The following is a 20305-nucleotide window of genomic DNA, read 5'->3' on the forward strand; positions in this document are numbered from 1 at the left end:
TGCCTTAGCACGAAACCAATACCATCTAATATAAACTGTAATTGTTCTATTACTAAATTGTTTTTTTGGGACAGAATTTTCGATATTGCTTGTATACCCTGCCTATGATTAATGCTCGTATATAAAGAGCTCACATCTAGCGTGGCAAGTATCCAGTCTGGGTGACAATACATATTTTCCAAGAGGGCCACGACTGTTGAAGTATCCCCAAGATACGAAGGTATGTCTCTGACATAGGGCTGCAGAAACCTGTCTAAATACTGAGACAGATTAGATGTCAGCGATCCTATGCCAGAGACAATCGGCCTTCCAGGAGGATTGACCGAGTCCTTATGTATCTTGGGGATACAGTAGAACATAGGCAGTCTTTTCTGGGTGCCTAAGATGAAATTGCACTCTGTTACATTTAGAATGCCTTGTTCTTTAGCTCTGTTACATAACAGTGATAGTTTTTTAAAATATGTGTCCATAGGGTCCTCACTTAGTTGTGTATATGTTGTAGCATCAGACAGTTGTCTAAGACATTCTTTTTTATATGATTCAGTATCTAGGATCACAATCGCCCCTCCTTTATCGGCTGGGCGTATTGTGATCTCTAGATCTGCCTGAAGTTCTTTTATCGCCTGTATTTCTTGTTTGGAAAGGTTTATGTTACTTTTCTGTTTTGGATTAAGTTTTCTGAGGTCTGCCTCTACTGCCCCTCTAAACGTAATCATTTCATTGCTTAATTCTTGTTTTGGATACATTTTAGATTTTAACTTGACATCAACATGTTGGTATTCTGATGGTACTTGATTTAATTGGTCAAAATTGTTCTTCATAAAATATTTTTTACAGCATAGTTTTTTTATGTATTTTTCAATACCAATATAACAGTCAAATTTACTCAACTGGGAACTAGGGGCAAATTTCAAACCTTTTGATAGTAGTGACTTCTGTGATTGAGTTAATTCTTTCGTGCTCAGATTAATTATATTGTCTCCTGTGCTTTGCCCATTTTTAACTTCGGCCCTTCGTTTATTTCTACTCCTTCGTGTTCTCTTTTTCTTGTGACCGTGTTCACCGGTGCGAACACATTGTGTATTTGTGCTTGTGCTGAAAAAATCCTTGGTCTCATATTTGATACTACATCTATCTTCTGTGTTTCTACTTCTAACTCCTTGTGTGAGACTGCTGGAAAATGTGTTTCCTTGGATAGGGAAAACGACCAAGGAATGGTTGATTTTGATATTTGTTTGTCTGGTGTGTTCTTCTGATATCGTGTTTGTGAATGGGCCCCTTTCTGTTGTTGTTTCAAATACTGGTGGTTGGGTCTGGAATTGTATTTTATTCGATCCTGATTTTTGGATCCCTGACTTCCTACTAAAAAAGACGATGAGTTTTCTACTCCATTCTTTTTATTTTTGTCCCCCACCGTTGGATTATCAATGGTGTTAAAGGGATTTTTAGTTGTTTTTATAATATCACTGGCTCTTGTTAAACAATCTCCATTTTTAACTGTGGAGGGTCTTTGGATATTTGTTTGTTTTCTAGATGTTATAGAAAATTTTTTGGTTTTTTTCTCAATAATTTCTTGTTCCATTTTATTTAATTTTGTGAATAGTTCATTCTGGAATCTCAAATAGTCATCGTCCTTTCTAAAGGTATCCATTATTACCCTTTTTTCTTTTATTGCCTGTTCTAGTTCTAGTACTAATTCCTCCCTTCTTTGTATCACTAATTGTACCAATGCTGTAGACTGTATTTTAAAAAAACATTCCCATTGTAAATCAAAGCGTTCCCCACACAAATCTGAAGCTGGTGGTTTGAATAGTGTTAACCCTTGTGGCGTTATACCAGCTTTTATATTGGGTTAATGATCTAATTTCCCACTGGTGTCGTAATTTTCTCACCAGCAGTCTTTCTAGTGTTTTAAATGTATCTAGCATATTTGGTTGGGATATTTCAGCTTGTTTAGACATAGTTCCCTGAGAGTCCATGAAGACAAAATTCTCAATGGTCTCTTGTTTCAATAACATAAATTGCCAAATATCCATGTCTCACAATATAACCTCAATTTATAACAGAAATATACCAAAATATAATGAAAAAACAAATGCAAAACTGCTGGGAGCAATCCTCTTTTCGATAATGAAGGAAAAATAGCAATAGACAATTTAGAGGAGCTCATCAGCAACCTACTGGAGCCCAGTCTTTCAGATACCAGCTGAGAACCAAAAAATATATTGAAACACAATTAGACTGGCTCACAGTATTTTTGCATTTATTACACTTAATAAAAATCACAATTATTTACTGTTGTAATTGTAAAATAATAAAATTCATAAAATTAATTGCCCACTACATAGAAGACATATCTTAGAAGTATATCAGAATAGCATAAATATATGGGTATTTTGAATGCGGAGCTCACGCATATACCCAACTAGCAGGAGTACTCCAAAGGGATAATAGGACCACTTGATTATGCTTTGTGGTGTCGGTCAGTAGCGCATTGGATCCGTACTTTAACAATGTTCAGATGGTTATAGAATAACTTGCTAAATGTTCAACATACCAATCGGTAAGAGATATCCACCCTGCGGCCCACGGAATGTTCTTATAGTAACCAGAGGGTACTTTGTACCTGTTCTCGTAGCGGTGTCTGCTAGCTACCTCCTGCCACGAGGTACAAGCACCGCTTCTCCTTCTCGGCGTCTCACGTGACCTGACCTGTAGATGGTTTTACTTGGTCGGTGATGACATCCACCTGCGCCTGTCGGAGTAGCGGGATATAGCAGAACTATACCGGTACGGGATTCGACTCCCCTTCACAGGGACTGTTTAGGTGGTGGTTCAATCAGTCCTCTTTAGAGATTAAGTCGCTGCCGTTGCCGCATAGATTTTTCTCGGGTGGTTCTAAATAGTAAATAGCACGGATCCTTTTTTGTGTGCTTAGACAGAAATAGCGCACCACTGGCTGGGTCCTGTTCACACTAATTTATCCTAGACGCGTTTCAGAACCGTAGTTCCTTCCTCAGTAGGCAAATGTGAAATGCTACCTGTGTACAGACTGGACATGTCTTTATATCCCCTTTTTTAGGTTTGATGGAATATCTGGTCTGGATTCTTAATTAATTGGCTGCAGGGAATTTACCACTTGCAGCCTGATATTGTCATGGATCCAAACGGAGGATTTTTGACACACATGTGTCATACTTTGTGGGCAACATATATATATTAATATCAAATAAACATATAAAATGGGTATAGAAATAGATAAATATACACATTGAAAATAAAAATGAAAATGAAAACATAAAAATAAAAATAGAAATAAAAATAGAAAAAAATATAAAAATAGAAATAAAAATAAAAATAAAAATAAAAAATAAAAATATATAAAAAATAAAATAAAAATAGAAAATCAGACATGGATAGGCAATGATGGTATGGTATTGACAACTTTATAGCTGGATCTTGAGTTTAAAGGTCCTGGACTGAACTCAAGATCCAGCTATAAAGTTGTCAATACCATACCATCATTGCCTATCCATGTCTGATTTTTTGATTTTTTATTTTTATTTTTATTTTTATTTGTATTTTATTTTTATTTTTATTTTTATTTCTATTTTTTTATTTTTATTTTTATTTTCATTTTCAATGTGTATATTTATCTATTTCTATACCCATTTTATATGTTTATTTGTATTTTTATTCATCTCTAGTGTATTTTTATTTCTATTATTATTATTGTCATCTATATTTATTTTTATTTTTTGATAATTGTATTCTATTCTATTTTCATATATTTTTTTTTCTTCTATTGGCTTTTTATTGTTCATTTTATTATTGTATCTATCATGCATTTTTATTTCTATTTTTAGTTTTTATTCTTACTCTCTATTTCTTTTTTATATAGAAGGTTTTCTATGGAAAAATAATGTCTATATTTGGTAATATATAATATATATATGTTGCCCACAAAGTATGACACACGTGTGTCAAAAATCCTCCGTCTGGATCCATGACAATATCAGGCTGCAAGTGGTAAATTCCCTGCAGCCAATTAATTAAGAATCCAGACCAGATATTCCATCAAACCTAAAAAGGGGATATAAAGACATGTCTAGTCTGTACACAGGTAGCATTTCACATTTGCCTACTGAGGAAGGAACTACGGTTCTGAAACGCGTCTAGGATAAATTCAGTGTGAACAGGACCCAGCCAGTGGTGCGCTATTTCTGTCTAAGCACACAAAAAAGGATCCGTGCTATTTACTATTCAGAACCACCCGAGAAAAACCTATGCGGCAACGGCAGCGACTTAATCTCTAAAGAGGACTGATTGAACCACCACCTAAACAGTCCCTGTGAAGGGGAGTCGAATCCCGTACCGGTATAGTTCTGCTATATCCCGCTACTCCGACAGGCGCAGGTGGATGTCATCACCGACCAAGTAAAACCATCTACAGGTCAGGTCACGTGAGACGCCGAGAAGGAGAAGCGGTGCTTGTACCTCGTGGCAGGAGGTAGCTAGCAGACACCGCTACGAGAACAGGTACAAAGTACCCTCCGGATACTATAAGAACATTCCGTGGACCGCAGGGTGGATATCTGCTTACCGATTGGTATGTTGAACATTTAGCAAGTTATTTATAACCATCTGAACATTGTCAAAGTATGGATCCAATGCGCTACTGACCGACACCACAAAGCATAATCAAGTGGTCCTATTATCCCTTTGGAGTACTCCTGCTAGTTGGGTATATGCGTGAGCTCCGCATTCAAAATACCCATATATTTATGCTATTCTGATATACTTCTAAGATATGTCTTCTATGTAGTGGGCAATTAATTTTATGAATTTTATTATTTTACAATTACAACAGTAAATAATTGTGATTTTTATTAAGTGTAATAAATGCAAAAATACTGTGAGCCAGTCTAATTGTGTTTCAATATATTTTTTGGTTCTCAGCTGGTATCTGAAAGACTGGGCTCCAGTAGGTTGCTGATGAGCTCCTCTAAATTGTCTATTGTTATAATAAAGAGTGCCTAAGACACTTATCCGATGCCGAAACCTATAAGATTTTAAAGGGTGATCCAACTGCCTCTTTTAAAGAAAAATTACTTAAATATAGCACTAAAGGACTGGACTTAGAAATTCTTAGTAAAACAGAATTAAATTTCATTTTGGGAACACCTGGTAGGCTACCAGTGCTGTATTGCCTACCCAAGGTACATAAAGATGCAGCCTGCCCACCAGGCCGTCCCATAATATCCGGCATCGGATCTTTAACCGCGAATTTGTCTAAATATATAGACTCGTGGTTACAACCAATATTTAAAAAAAACAAAATCATATTTGAAGGATACTACAGAAATCATTGAAATCTTAGAAAAATTGAAGGTAGAAGATAATTGGATTCTAGCAACCTTAGATATTAAATCATTATATACAGTAATTAATCACAATCAAGGTCTTTATGCTCTTGAAGTTCAATTAGGGAAAGAAAATCTAAAACCGGAACAATCAAAATTTATTATAGAAGGTGTTAAACATATATTGGAACACAATTATTTCTTTTTTAAAGAGAACTATTACCTCCAGATCATGGGGACCGCCATGGGCACCAGGTTTGCCCCCAGTTATGCTAATTTGTTTTTGGCCCAATGGGAAGAAACGTTCATTGATCCCAATATAGGGGGCAACCTGGTGCTCTGGCGCAGATATATTGATGACGTCATCCTGATCTGGAGAGGCAATGAAACCAGTCTATGTTCCTTTATCTCTGAAATAAATAACAACAGCTATAATCTAACTTTCACAGCAAATATGAATCAGTTAGAAACGGAATTCCTTGATTTAAATATAATGAAAAATGAAAATAGATATATATGCCGGACGTTTCAGAAAAAGACAGCCAAAAATGGGTATATCTTATATTCAAGCTGCCATTTGCCCCATTGGCTGACGAATGTCCCTTTTGGACAGTTTCGTCGTTTGAAAAGAAACTGCACAAAAGACTCAGAATATCAAAAAGAAGCCGAAATATTGAAGGAGAAATTCACAGATAAAAGATACCCTGCACATGTCCTGGAAACAGCGTTACAGAGGGTAAACGAAATACCAAGAGAAACCTTTTTTAAAAAAGACCCCAAGAATCCAGATAACCGTACAACAAATGAAAATATAGATAACAAAACGGACTTTAGGATTATATTACCTTTTTCTACTCAATACAAAAAAATTGATCGCATCATTAGTAAATATTGGCACCTGCTGACACAGGATAAAATAATTGGTTCATTTTTACCATTAAAACCAAAAATTACATACACTCGAGCACAAAATTTAGGCTTAAAAATTGCACCTTCAGTTAAATATAATCCTAAGAAAACCACTCTAACTGGAAATTGGATGAGTCTTAAAGGATTCTACAGATGCGGTAAATGCCAAGGATGCAAAACCACTAAATTTGCAAGAAAAACCACTGACATAACTTCATCACAAAATACCTTCTCCCTAACGGTAAAAAGCTTTCTCACTTGCAATTCCTCCAGTGTAATCTATCTTATCCAATGTCCGTGTAGAAAACAATACATTGGTAGGACAAAACGATGCCTAAAAACAAGGATAAGTGAACATCTGCGTAATATCAGAAACGGATACATAAAACACTCACTATCCAAACATTTTAAAGAAGTCCACAATAAAGACCCAACAGGTATGTTTTTTATGGCACTACAAAAAATTGATACACACTGGCGGGGAGGGAAGCATATAGATAGAATGTCTAGGGCCGAATCACGTTTGATATTTGACTTTGGGAGTCTTATTCCATTGGGTCTGAATGCCGACCTAGAAATTTTTGGCTTTTTATAGATATAGGTTATGTGTCCGTTTTCTGACGGTGAGCCTCATGTCAGGCTGTTTATCAGCACTGAGTCTCTCCCTCCGAGTCGGACACACATCCCTTCCACCATTTTCCTCTTTTTATTATGTCCGAAAAATATACTCCTCTTTTTAATATGTCCGAGAAATATAGTCCTTCTTTTTAATACGTCCGAAAAATATAGTTCTTCTTTCAATTACGTCCGAATAGTCCTGCTATTATTCAATGACATCAAACAATACATATCACTAATATATGTTTTTATGTTTTTATTTTTTATTTTATATATATATATATATATATACATATAGATATATATATATACTATGCATATTTTAACTATTCACATACATGTGCATATACATGGTTTTATTTTTTATTTATCTATAGATTATATATAAAAATTGAATGAACTGTTTAGTATTCGTCTGTTCATATATTTATTTTTATATTTGTTTTAAACTAACATTGCAGCATTTATTTATTATATTCATCTAATGTATTTTATTGACAAATATTCAATTAAGTCCTAACCAAATAATGTTTCAAATTATCGCATCAATATTGCACAGAACAGCACCTATGATAAATGGAACATTGAAATTGAAAATCCAAACCGCTTTTTGCAAGTACCTATGATAAATGGAACAAAGAACAAAAAACTGGAATTGAGAATCCAAACCACCTTTTTTGTTTCTCTATGCAGCCTATATAAACTCATTCCAAACTTAGGGAGATCAGCTGCCACTGAGGAAGGGGAAGAGGTCCCCGAAACGCGTTTGGCGTAACCAGCTGATATACTCCCATCAGAATCAAGGCCTTCTTTATATACTCAGATGGAATTATAATCTGAGAATATTTCTTTGCAACTACTGGAGCGCTCCAGTGAACAACTTTATCCAGATCTCGCCGAGCATAGTCTTTGATACTCTGACTGCTGTATACCAGGTCACGCGATACTCTGTTGGAGTCCCGGACTGGAGGTACGTCACGAACCACGTGGGACGCAGCACACACTGTGATACAGACGGCCAAACCAGCAACACGCTATAGACCGCACCATCCCAGCGTCTACCACAGCACGCCATAGACCACATTGCTCCGGCGCCTAACACAACAAACCTTTAAACGTGGGATCATCTGCAGCATACACGTGAGAGACTGCTTGTTTTCACTCCAGCCTGGCTCAAGGTAAGATTTGATACAACTCTCTTACCTGGAGTATCATATCTCAGTGACTACCGCTACTTAGGAGCCAATACATTTGTGCTGAATCCTTTGCACAAGCCACACACTTATTGGACTTTACACTTGCATGGGATCGTTTTGGACTTTTTAATGTGATTGAAAGGACAACTACTTTTATCTAACCATTTTGCTTATTACAAGATACCAATCACATTATACGAACTAACAAAGGTATCATTACATGCCAGTGCTGCTATCCATTAATTTTTAGCGTATATATGCTTTTATTGTATTGTGTATTTTATTGTATTATATTATGTTTATGAATTAAATTGTGATCACTTATATTTTATCATACCATTCACTGTATTTATTCCATATCACCACACATACAGAGTGCCAGTCCAATTTAATATATCCATTTTAATCCTATCTGTAAGGGTGATACAGTTTTCCTGGCCTAGAGCACCTGGTCCTGTTTTACATCAGAGTGAGCTATTCCTTTAAACATTTTCTTTCACAGCAACATATGTTTTAGTGCGGAAACGTACAGAAATCTGCGCAGATTTTCTGTTTGTAAAACTGCACCCGTGTGCAGGTAGCCCAAAGGAACGATGTAGAATACCCGGGGTCAGATTTACTAATGCAGTGCAATATTTGCACCTCTTCAAATCTGTATCCAATCCACAATATGCAATATCTTTCACCTCCAATTTATTATTATGTTATCAGCATTCAAAGGAATAAAAAGTCATAAAATCCTTCCATTCATATAATGTCCATGTTCATAATCAGAAGAAGACCTCCTGTGTTGCATTCACTGCCCTCCCACATCTTGTGCACTTCGCTGGTGTCTTTTTTAGTCCAAAAGCTTTAGAGCAGCTTAGGCCTGCCCATGCCATGCTTGTGACATTCACACTGGTGTATTATGCCCATGCCATGCTTGTGACATTCACACTGGTGTATTATACCCATGCCATGCTTGTGACATTCACACTGCTGTATTATACCCATGCCATGCTTGTGACATTTACACTGGTGTATTATACCCATGCCATGCTTGTGACAGTCACACTGGTGTATTATACCCATGTCATGTTTGTGTCATTTACACTGCTGTATTGTACCCATGATACTCGAGTCAGTCACACTCGTGTATTATACCCATGTTATGCTTCTGTCAGTCACACAGGTGTATTATACCCAAGTTATGCTTGTGTCATTCACAGGGGTTTATTATACCCATGGCTTCCCATTATATATCATATATATCAGTGATGCCCAACCTACGGCCCACGAAGCTATGTCATGCGGCCCATGCAGTGACCGAAGACAGAGCTTGCGCACAGTTGCAGAAGAGATGCGCCTGCGCCGCCATTCCTAATTATACTGTGCGGCAGTACTATTATTAGTTTTGCGGCGACTGAAGATCCCATCTCACCACACCGGCCCGTACAGACCTCTCTGGACTCTCAGCAAGGCATCAGAGCATGTTGAAGGTGAGGATGAGTATAGGGTCTATGGAGGATGTGACTGGCCAGGTGTGGTAGTGGTGGAAGTTATTGGACCTGAGCCTATTTCTTAATATGTGATTCGCTTAGGTCCTAACCAGTGGCACAGATGGGGTATTCTGCCCCCGTGGACTGGTTAGGACAAGTGGAAATTTTATTGACAAGAGAAAGTAATTAAGCAATTAACAGGACCCTCCCACCCCAATAAAGAGGGGGATCAACCCCCAGTCCCCTTGTGTCCTGTTCTATCTTTATTCAGGCTTACCCCAAAAGGCAGCCTTTGCTTAGCTCCTGCACGCTGCCAGCGTGCAGGGCGATTTTTTTTTAGCCGCATTAGGTGCTACTATGCAGTACCTTTCTCGGCAGAGTGTCCGTTCGGGGGACAGGGCTCCTTCATATGTATGAGCGCTGCCTGCGTGCAGGGTGATTTTTTTTTAGCCGCATTAGGTGCTGCGATGCAGTACCTTTCTCGGCGGAGTGTCCGTTGGGGGGACAGGGCTCCTTCATGTGTATGAGCGCTGCCTCTGGCAGTGCGCTTGTGTCGGGGTTCGGCAGCCGGCGTTGTTTCGGTGGGCGTCGCCAAATTGGGAAGTGATGTCAGTGGGCGTCACTTCCTCCCTTTCCCTTTCTCTTCCTCCCGAGCTTGTCCTTATATTATATTACTTTATAATATAGGTTTTCCGCCTATCGCCCCCTGTGGCGAGCTACTGCCCATAAAATAATTACATTTTTAAAAGGCATTAGAAGGTTTTAGCGCTAGCTCCGCCCTCATGTGGGCAGAGCCTATTTTTGGCACCAGGCAGGCTATTTAAAGCTGGTTTAAAGGGTCAGTCAGCCTCCTGGAGCGCAGTTGTATTATTACTCTGCTTATCTTGCTTAAGCTGTATTGGATTTCCACTTTCAGCGGGTTCCTCTGTTCAGTTTGAATCTTTCGATTCTAGCATTCCGTGTTTTTGTCTGGGTAAAAGACCTTCTTGTTTGAAATTTCCTTTCCTCCTCCTAACGCAACAGTTAATTCTGTTTCTCTTTTGGCAGCCATGTCGTCTACCGGGGACGGTGATCGGGATCCTGGCAGGAAGAATCCTGGCAAGAGTTGTCATCTCCAGTGCCATACTGCCAGATTGTCCTGGAGGACAACTATGCGTATTCCCGATGTCCACCCTGTAGGGCAGGCATGCTCAACCTGCGGCCCTCCAGCTGTTGCAAAACTACAACTCCCAGCATTCTCGGACAGCCTACAGCTATCAACCTACAGCAGGGCATTGTGGGAGTTGTAGTTTTACAACAGCTGGAGGGCCGCAGGTTGAGCATGCCTGCTGTAGGGCAAAGCTTCTTCCCCAGCAGGAACCTACAGGTTCATGATGTGGTAGACTGGGTGAAGGGTTATATGGAGTCTAACATGAGTCAATTGAACTCCTCCATTGAGGAGCTGAAGCAGGCTCTTATATCGAAGCGCCGGAGACCTTCCTCTCTTCATCGGGCCATGGAGGTGTCGGGTCAGGATACCAGAGACGGATATCTCTCCTCTTCTTCCGAGGTAGAAGACGGTTTTGCCTACTTCTTCCCTCCCGAAAAGGCCCAGCGACTGCTGAGATCCATCCGGTCGGGGGACCAGGATGTTGATCAGGGTGAAGCCTCAACATCCGCCTCTAAGGGGCCTAGGGCCTTTAAAGCGGACACTTCCCTCCTATCCCTAATGAAGACGGAGTGGAAGAAACAGGAATAGGGTCCCGTGTTGACCAAAAGGTTCAAGTCGGTCTTCCCGATAAAAGATCAGTTGTCCTCGTGGGGGCCAGTTCCAAAGGTGAACATGATCCATCCGACGACGGTTCAAGCCTTCAGGATCCGATGGACAGGAAGGCCGATTGCGCCTTTAGGCGTGTTTACTCCTCGGCTTCGGCCTCTGTCGCTATTGCGTCTTCTGAAGTGGTGAACTTCCTTAAAACTAGGTTCGCCCAGATTTAGTCTGACCTGGACCAGGGTGTCTCTAGGGATGACATTTTGGCCTCTTGTAAGATGGCCGGCCTAGCCATTGATTTTTTGTGTGACTCAGCTCCACAACAACTAAAATTGGCCTCCAAGTCCATGGCGCGTTCTACCTCGGGCAGGCGCCCGCTATGGCTAAAGCCCTGGAAGGCGGATACTACTTCCAAACACAATCTTTGCGCCATGGTGTATGAACCCAGCAGACTGGAACAGAGCTGGACCAAATAATGGAGGGACTGTCAGACAAGAAGGTAAAATCCCTTCGCCAACAGTCCTTTCGTGGTCGGGGTAAGAGGTATGGGTCCAGTTCGGGACCTCAGCCTAGAGCCCAAAGAGATTGGGGCTCCCGTAGAGGGGGAAGATCCTCCAGAGTCTCTAAGCCCCCCAAGAAGTCCTCGACGCTCTGATTGCAGGCCTCCTCGAGGCTCTTGGTACCTTGCCGGTCTGACTGGATTTCCAAAAATCCCTGCTCCCCATATTCCCGTAGGCGGTCGCCTACAACATTTTCTAGGGTCTTGGCAGACTCCTATCCAAGACCCGTGGGTTCTCCGTATTATATGTCAGGGATACCTGGTAGACTTGGACAATTCCCCCTTTAGACAAGTTTGTTCAAACAAAATTGCTTTCTTTCAGAAAAACAGAATTTTGGAGAACTAAGTTCTGGAGTATCTTCAGAAAGGGGCACTAGAGGAGGTGCCTCTTCAAGATCAGGGAGCAGGTATCTATTCCCCAGGTGACCGGAGACTGGCGGATGATCATAGATCTGAGATACTTTAATCAGTTCATCAGACGCAAGCGTTTACGTATGGAAAATATCCAGTCAGTGACCAATCTTCTCTTCTCCATGGGATTTCCTGGCAATCTTGGACCTCAAGTATGCCTACCTCCATATTCCCATCTATCCTGGGTCCAGAAGATTCTTAAGGATCGCAGTGCAGATCAGGGGAGTCCTAAAACACTTTCAGTTTGTGGCCCTCCCGTTTGGAATTTCTTCGGCCCCACACACATTTACCAAGGTGGTGGTTTCTGTGGTGGCAGCTCTAAGACTTCATGGTCTGAGCATTATTCCATACTTGGACGATTGGCTCTTCAGAGCCCCTTCCCAAGCGATCCTGTCCCAACACATTCAGGAGGGCTGTAGCCTTCCTTCACCATCTAGGATGGATAATCAACTGGGACAAGTCCCAGCTCCTACCAGTTACCTCAGTGAAGTTCCTAAGTTTTCTGGTGGATTCAGTGGAAATTACTATTCATCTAACTCCCAAAAGAAGGCTATCTGTTCAGAATTCAGCCCGCTCTCTCTCAGTACCTCGGAAGGTAACCATTTGTACTTTGATGAGAATGTTGGGACTAATGTCATCAACCGCAGAGGCGGTTCCTTGGGCATTATGGCACCTACGTCCGCTACAATCGGAGGTACTAGCCAAGTGGAATCACAGTCTGTTGGGACTAAATTCCGTGCACTCCCTGTCTTATCGGGTCCGGTCCTCCCTAAGATGGTGGACCCATATGGAGGACGGCAAGTCCCTGATCCAACCCTCTTGTATCATACTTACCACAGATGCATCCCTAGTAGGCTGGGGAGCACATCTTCTAGACAAGACAGTCCAAGGAATCTGGACACCTCAGCAGAAGTTATTATAATCGAATCTCCTAGAAATCAGGGCGATCAAGCTAGCCCTTTTTCATTTCGCTAACCGGCATTCAAGGCAAAGCGGTGAGAGTACAGTCAGACAGCATGAACGCTGTAATGTACATCAACAAGCAGAGAGGCACGAAGTCACAAAGTCTCCTGAGAGAGATAGGTGTGATATTGGATTGGGCAGAATTGAACCTCACCCACTTATCAGCCGTCCACATTCGTGGAGTTCACAATATGATAGCAGATCACCTGAGCCGAGGTTTTCCAACCGGGGAGTGGTCTCTCCATCCAGACATCTTCAAGGAGATAACGCTCATGTGGGGAATGCCAGAGATCGATCTCATGGCAACAAGGTTCAACACCAAGGTGGAGAGGTTTTGCTCCCTTTACAGGGGGGACAACCCGGTGGCAATAGATGCACTGTCAATCCCATAGAGGTTCGGGCTGGCCTACATCTTCCCTCCAATTTCCTTGATTCCGAGGGTATTGATGAAAATCAGGCAGGACCAAGCGTCATTCATCGCCATCATTCCATACTGGCCGAAAAGAGCTTGGTTTACCCAACTCATTCAAATGAGTTGGGTGCAATTTTGGAGGCTTCCCCCAGAGAGAGTACTGGTGTCGGGGGACACTCAGACCTCCTTAAATCTTCAAATGGTTCAACCTGACAGCCTGGAGGTTGATCAATCCCCTTCCAAGAATAGAAGGGCTATTGGGGTCTGTCTTGAGAACCCTGGAGCACTCCAGATCTGAGGCTACCAACAGATCTTATTCAAGAATTTGGAAGATCTTCTCAACTTGGTGTTCCAGTCGTCAACTGTCATCCACTGATGTGTCCATACCTACCATCCTACAGTTCCTGGAGGATGGTCTGATTAGAGGGTTGTCACCTTCGACCCTCAGAGTGCAAGCATCTGCGATCTCGGCCTGTCTCAACAGGTCCATTTCTCAAGAACCCCTTATCAAGAGGTTCCTTAGGGGAGCTTCAAGGTTAAAGCCTACGATAATTAAACCCATCCTGGTATGGGATTTAATGGTCGTGCTCAGGGGGTTATCATCTCCCCCCTTTGAGCCCTTAGTGGAGGTGGAGCTCAAGTTTCTAACCTGAAAAATTATTAGCTATCACTTCTGAAAATCGAGTTGGGGAACTCCAAGCTTTTTCTGCTTTTAAACCATACACCAAGGTCCTGCAAGACCAGGTGCTGCTCAAGTTTTTACCGACCTTTATTCCAAAGGTGCCTTCATTCAGCAACATCAACCAGGTCATTTCTCTTCCAGTTTTGGCTCCTCTCCCCTCCTCAGAGGAAAGGGGGCTCCATACCCTCGACATTTCGAGATGTCTCAGGATTTACCTGGAGTGGTCCAAGGTATTTAGGAAGGATGAAAACCTCCTTATCCTTTTTTCCGGTACCCAGAAGGGTAGGAAAGCCTCTAAACCCTCCATCAGTCGATGGATCAAAGAGGCAAATCGGGAGTCTTATGTGTCTCAAGGTTCGGAGCCACCTGAGTTTGTGAAGGACCACTCTACTCGAGCGGTGGCTACTTCCTTTGCAGAAAGAAGCTCGATTCCGCTGGATGTCATCTGTAAGTCAGCTTCTTGGAGTTCTCACTCCACTTTTATCTCACACTATAGAGTGGATTCTAGGATAGATAGCTATTCCTCACTTGGCCGGACAGTATTATCTTCCGTCAGGCATGAGAGCCCTCCCATGGGGGTTTCTACTTGCTAATCCCCATCTGTGCCACTGGTTAGGACATAAAGGAATCGTTAATTTCTAACAATAATTTGTTTTCCCTTAGTCCTAACAGTGGCACACAAATATCCCCCCCCCCCTTAGTTGCTTTAGTGTTGCCTTTTTTTCTGCTTGTACCTACACAAGGGGACTGGGGGTTGATCCCCCTCTTTATTGGGGTGGGAGGATCCTGTTAATTGCTTAAAGGGGTTATCCGACTTAAATAAATCTATTCTAATTGCTTTTATTGTTGTCCATTGAAAGTTTATTAAAGTCACTTTCATCACTATTTATTAAAGTCATCTATCACTATTTGTCCAGTTCAGTTCTGGGTCATGTGACCCCTGATGTCAGCAAGCCTGCTCTGGCTCTGACGTCTCGTTTACAGCTCTCCTTGCTTGGGGGAGTGTCCAGGCTGTGTAAACGAAACGTCAGAGGCTCTGGTGCCCTCCCCCCTCCAGCTCTCCTCACTGCCTCGGCTCTGCTCTGCTGATGACGTCTCGTTTACAGCTCTCCCTGCTTGGGGGAGTGTCCAGGCTGTGTAAACGAAACGTCAGAGCCTCTGGTGCCCTCCCCCCTCCAGCTCTTCTCACTGCCTCGGCTCTGCTCTGCTGATGACGTCTCGTTTACAGCTCTCCCTGCTTGGGGGAGTGGCCAGGCTGTGTAAACGAGACGTCAGAGCTCTGGTACCCTCCCCCCTCCAGCTCTCCTCACTGCCTCGGCTCTGCTCTGCTGATGACATCTCGTTTACAGGCTTCTCCTGCTTGGGGGAGTGGCCAGGCTGTGTAAACGAAACGTCAGAGCTCTGGTGCCCTCCCCCCTCCAGCTCTCCTCACTGCCTCGGCTCTGCTCTGCTGATGACGTCTCGTTTACAGCTCTCCCTGCTTGAGGGAGTGTCCAGGCTGTGTAAACGAAACGTCAGAGCTCTGGTGCCCTCCCCCCTCCAGCTCTCCTCACTGCCTCGGCTCTGCTCTGCTGATGACGTCTCGCTTACAGCTCTCCCTGCTTGGGGGAGTGGCCAGGCTGTGTAAACGAAACGTCAGAGCTCTGGTGCCCTCCCCCTCCTGCTCTCCTCACTGCCTCGGCGCTGCTCTGCTGATGACGTCTCGTTTACAGCTCTCCCTGCTTGGGGGAGTGGCCAGGCTGTGTAAACGAGACGTCAGAGCTCTGGTGCCCTCCCCCTCCTGCTCTCCTCACTGCCTCGGCGCTGCTCTGCTGATGACGTCTCGCTTACAGCTCTCCCTGCTTGGGGGAGTGGCCAGGCTGTGTAAACGAGACGTCAGAGCTCTGGTACCCTCCCCCCTCCAGCTCTCCTCACTGCCTCGGCTCTGCTCTGCTGATGACGTCTCGTTTACAGCTCTCCCTGCTTGGGGGAGTGGCCAGGCTGTGTAAACGAGAGGTCAGAGCTCTGGTGCCCTCCCCCTCCAGCTCTCCTCACTGCCTCGGCTCTGCTCTGCTGATGGCGTCTCGTTTACAGCTCTCCCTGCTTGAGGGAGTGGCCAGGCTGTGTAAACGAGACGTCAGAGCTCTGGTGCCCTCCCCCCTCCAGCTCTCCTCACTGCCTCGGCTCTGCTCTGCTGATGACGTCTCGTTTACAGCTCTCCCTGCTTGAGGGAGTGGCCAGGCTGTGTAAACGAGACGTCAGAGCCTCTGGTGCCCTCCCCCTCCAGCTCTCCTCACTGCCTCGGCTCTGCTCTGCTCTGCTCTGCTGATGACGTCTCGTTTACAGCTCTCCCTGCTTGGGGGAGTGGCCAGGCTGTGTAAACGAGACGTCAGAGCTCTGGTGCCCTCCCCCCTCCAGCTCTCCTCACTGCCTCGGCTCTGCTCTGCTGATGACGTCTCGTTTACAGCTCTCCCTGCTTGAGGGAGTGTCCAGGCTGTGTAAACGAGACGTCAGAGCTCTGGTGCCCTCCCCCCTCCAGCTCTCCTCACTGCCTCGGCTCTGGTATGCGATCTCTCATGCTCAGTACATACCAGAGCCGAGGTGATCTCTTCTCCGGCAGCAGGGTATGTTTGACCCTCCTGCACACACTGGGGCTAGAGGTGGCATTTTGTAAACGTTCCCCTCTGCATCTGGGGATCGTTATTACAGCCCTGCCCCCCCTCCCCCACTAGTACACATTGAACACCCCCTGTGAAATATAAATAAATTATTGGCCATCATTATTATCATCATCATCTGTATTCAGCTATATAAAATCCTTATCTGCCACCAATATATGTATTTATCTAAGCAATATCCATATTAAATATATATTTGAATAATATAGATATTGCTTAGATACAGATAATGCTAATGATATTTTCACACTAGCGGCAGGACGTATCCGACAGGCTGTTCACCCTGTCGGATCCGCCCTGCCGCTGGATGGATCCGTTATTGCAATTCATTTTTAGACGGATCCGCACCTGGATCCGTCTACAAATGCTGTCCGTTGTCACACTGATCGGCGGATCCAGCAGGCACGCAGCTCTGACGACGGAGCTGCCTTGCGGATCCGGCATTGCAAAACAACTAAAGGACGGATCCGTCCTTCCGGTCTGCGCATGAGCAGACCATGAAAACTGTGAAAAAGACTGACAGAGGGATCCGTCCATCCACATGGCAAGCAGATAGACGGATCCATCCTTCCGGTCTGCGCATGCACAAACCGGGAATACTGTGAAAAAGACTGACAGAGGGATCCGTCCATCCGCATGGCAAGCAGATAGACGGATCCATCCTTCCGGTCTGCGCATGCACAAACCGGGAATACTGTGAAAAAGACTGACAGAGGGATCCGTCCATCCGCATGGCAAGCAGATAGACGGATCCATCCTTCCGGTCTGCGCATGCACAAACCGGGAATACTGTGAAAAAGACTGACAGAGGGATCCGTCCATCCGCATGGCAAGCAGATAGACGGATCCATCCTTCCGGTCTGCGCATGCACAAACCGGGAATACTGTGAAAAAGACTGCCAGAGGGATCCGTTCATCCACATGGCAAGCAGATAGACGGATCCATCCTTCCGGTCTGCGCATGCACAAACCGGGAATACTGTGAAAAAGACTGCCAGAGGGATCCGTCCATCCACATGGCAAGCAGATAGACGGATCCATCCTTCCGGTCTGCGCATGCACAAACCGGGAATACTGTGAAAAAGACTGACAGAGGGATCCGTCCATCCGCATGACAAGCGGATAGGCGGATCCGTTATTGCAATGCATTTCTAGACGGATCCGCACCTGGATCCGTCTACAAATGCTGTCAGTTGTCACACTGAGGCTACATTCACACTTGCATTCGGAGCGGATCCGTCTGATGTCTGCACAGACGGATCCGCTCCTATAATGCAAACATTGGGATCCGTTCAGAACGGATCCGTTTGCATTATAGTTCAGAAAGAAAGTGTAAACTTCAAACGGATCCGTCCCCATTGACTTACATTGTAAGTCTGGACGGATCCGTTTGGCTCCGCACGGCCAGGCGGACACCCGAACGCTGCAAGCTGCGTTTGGATGTCCGCCTGCTGAGCGGAGGCCAAACAGAGCCATACTGATGCATTCTGAGCGGATCCGCATCCACTCAGAATGCATTGGGGCTCTACGGATCCGTTCGGGGCCCGCTTGTGATATCCTTCAAACGGAACCCCGAACGCAAGTGTGGAAGTAGCCTGATCGGTGGATCCAGCAGGCACGCAGCTCCGACAACGGAGCTGCCTTGCGGATCCGGCATTGCAAAACAACTGAAGGACGGATCCGTCCTTCCGGTCTGCGCATGCACGAACCGGGAATACTGTGAAAAAGACTGACAGAGGGATCCATCCATCCGCATGACAAGCGGATAGACTGATCCGTTATTGCAATGCATTTCTAGACGGATCCGCAACTGGATCCGCCTACAAATGCTGTCAGTTGTCACACTGATCGGCGGATCCAGCAGGCACGCAGCTCCGACGATGGAGCTGCCTTGCGGATCCGTCCTTCCGGTCTGCACATGCACAAACCGGGAATGCTGTGAAAAAGACTGACAGAGGGATCCGTCCATCCGCATGACAAGTGTGTATTTTTTTATTTTTTTTTGCAGGGTGAAGGAAAGGTCAGGTTGTTCACGCCCAGAAATATTCATGAGGCAGAGCTCAGGCTTTGTTGGTACACGCCCCCTCAGCATGTAAACACAGCAATGACAGAACCATGAAAAGGTGGAAGTATGGGTTTTAACTTGATGAAATCTAGCCTAACCAAATTATATGTATATCCCGATGGATTTTAAGTGTTTTTTTTTTATTAACCCCTTTAATTACTTTCTCTTGTCAATAAAATGTCCACCTGTCCTAACCAGTCCACGGGGGCAGAATACCCCATCTGTGCCACTGTTAGGACTAAGGGAAAACAAATTATCATTAGAAATTAACGATTGTCTGGTGCCCATGTGAGAGGACTCATAATATTGTACCACAAGGCATTTCTAGAGAGAGTTTCCTGCATTCCACTCCTTAGTCTTGCTATGCCCAAAGATGTGTCACCTTCACAGTAGTAATGCCCAGATGTGCCCCCTTCACAGGGGTAATGCTCACATGTGCCCCCTTCACGGTAAAAATACCCAGATGCGCCCCCTTTACAGAAAAAATGCCCAGATATTTGCCCCTTCACAGTACTATCGCTCACACGTGCCTCCTCACAGTGTTTGCATTTCTTTCTGGCAAAGCTACCTGGTTCTGGCCCACAAAATGTAGATCATGTCTAGTGCGGCCCTCAGACGAGAAATGGTTGGGCACCACTGATATACATAATCCAGTCCTTCAGTCTGAACAGGAGTCATTAGTATTCGATCCCTGCTGCTGATGTCACACAGGAAGACTTGTCTGATTTCCAGTTACCTGTACAAGCAGACCAGCAGCTTCCAGTTCAGTAGACAAGCCTCCACTCAATATTGTGACTTGCTCGGCCATAATGACACTCCTCTGTGCTAGGAGACCACAGGAACTCTGTACTCAGGGCTTTGCATCCAGCTAATTTTCTGAATTAGTCTGCTAAGTTCAAGAACAGAGACATTAGTCCGCCCATCCTACAGGCGGCGCTGTGGTGAACGCAGAAACGCTGAAGACAGAAGGCAAAGCTCAGAAAGCAAATATCAATACATTTCCGTGTCCTGCCTGAATCTTACAGCGCCCTCTTTCGTCCATAGGGCGATTGAACACCTGTCAATTAGGACGCTGCATTGTGGATATCGTAGTCCAGCAGAGCGCAGCGATGATTGCGTATTCCAAATGCAAAACTACAGTTCCCAGAAGTCACTTCCACTTCCATTACGTGCCTTGAATTTACCCAATCAGCGTTAGATGTACTGGAAGTGTCAATACTGCCCACATTCGGTCATGTGACC

At 44.1% G+C, this 20305-nt stretch overlaps 1 protein-coding gene across 1 annotated transcript in view; it reads right to left on the reverse strand.

Annotated features, from left to right (window-relative positions):
• Positions 1–20002, reverse strand: part of LOC122930896 (homocysteine S-methyltransferase 1-like) — a 51031-nt gene extending 31029 nt beyond the window's left edge. Inside the window, exon 1 of the mRNA XM_044284590.1 lies at positions 19800–20002. Coding sequence (XP_044140525.1) covers positions 19800–19871 — 72 coding nt within the window. The 5' untranslated portion in view covers positions 19872–20002. The remainder of the gene's footprint in view (positions 1–19799) is intronic.
• Between the last annotated feature and the right edge of the window lie 303 nt (positions 20003–20305).

Source organism: Bufo gargarizans, chromosome 3, assembly GCF_014858855.1.
Source record: "Bufo gargarizans isolate SCDJY-AF-19 chromosome 3, ASM1485885v1, whole genome shotgun sequence".
NCBI lineage: Eukaryota > Metazoa > Chordata > Amphibia > Anura > Bufonidae > Bufo > Bufo gargarizans.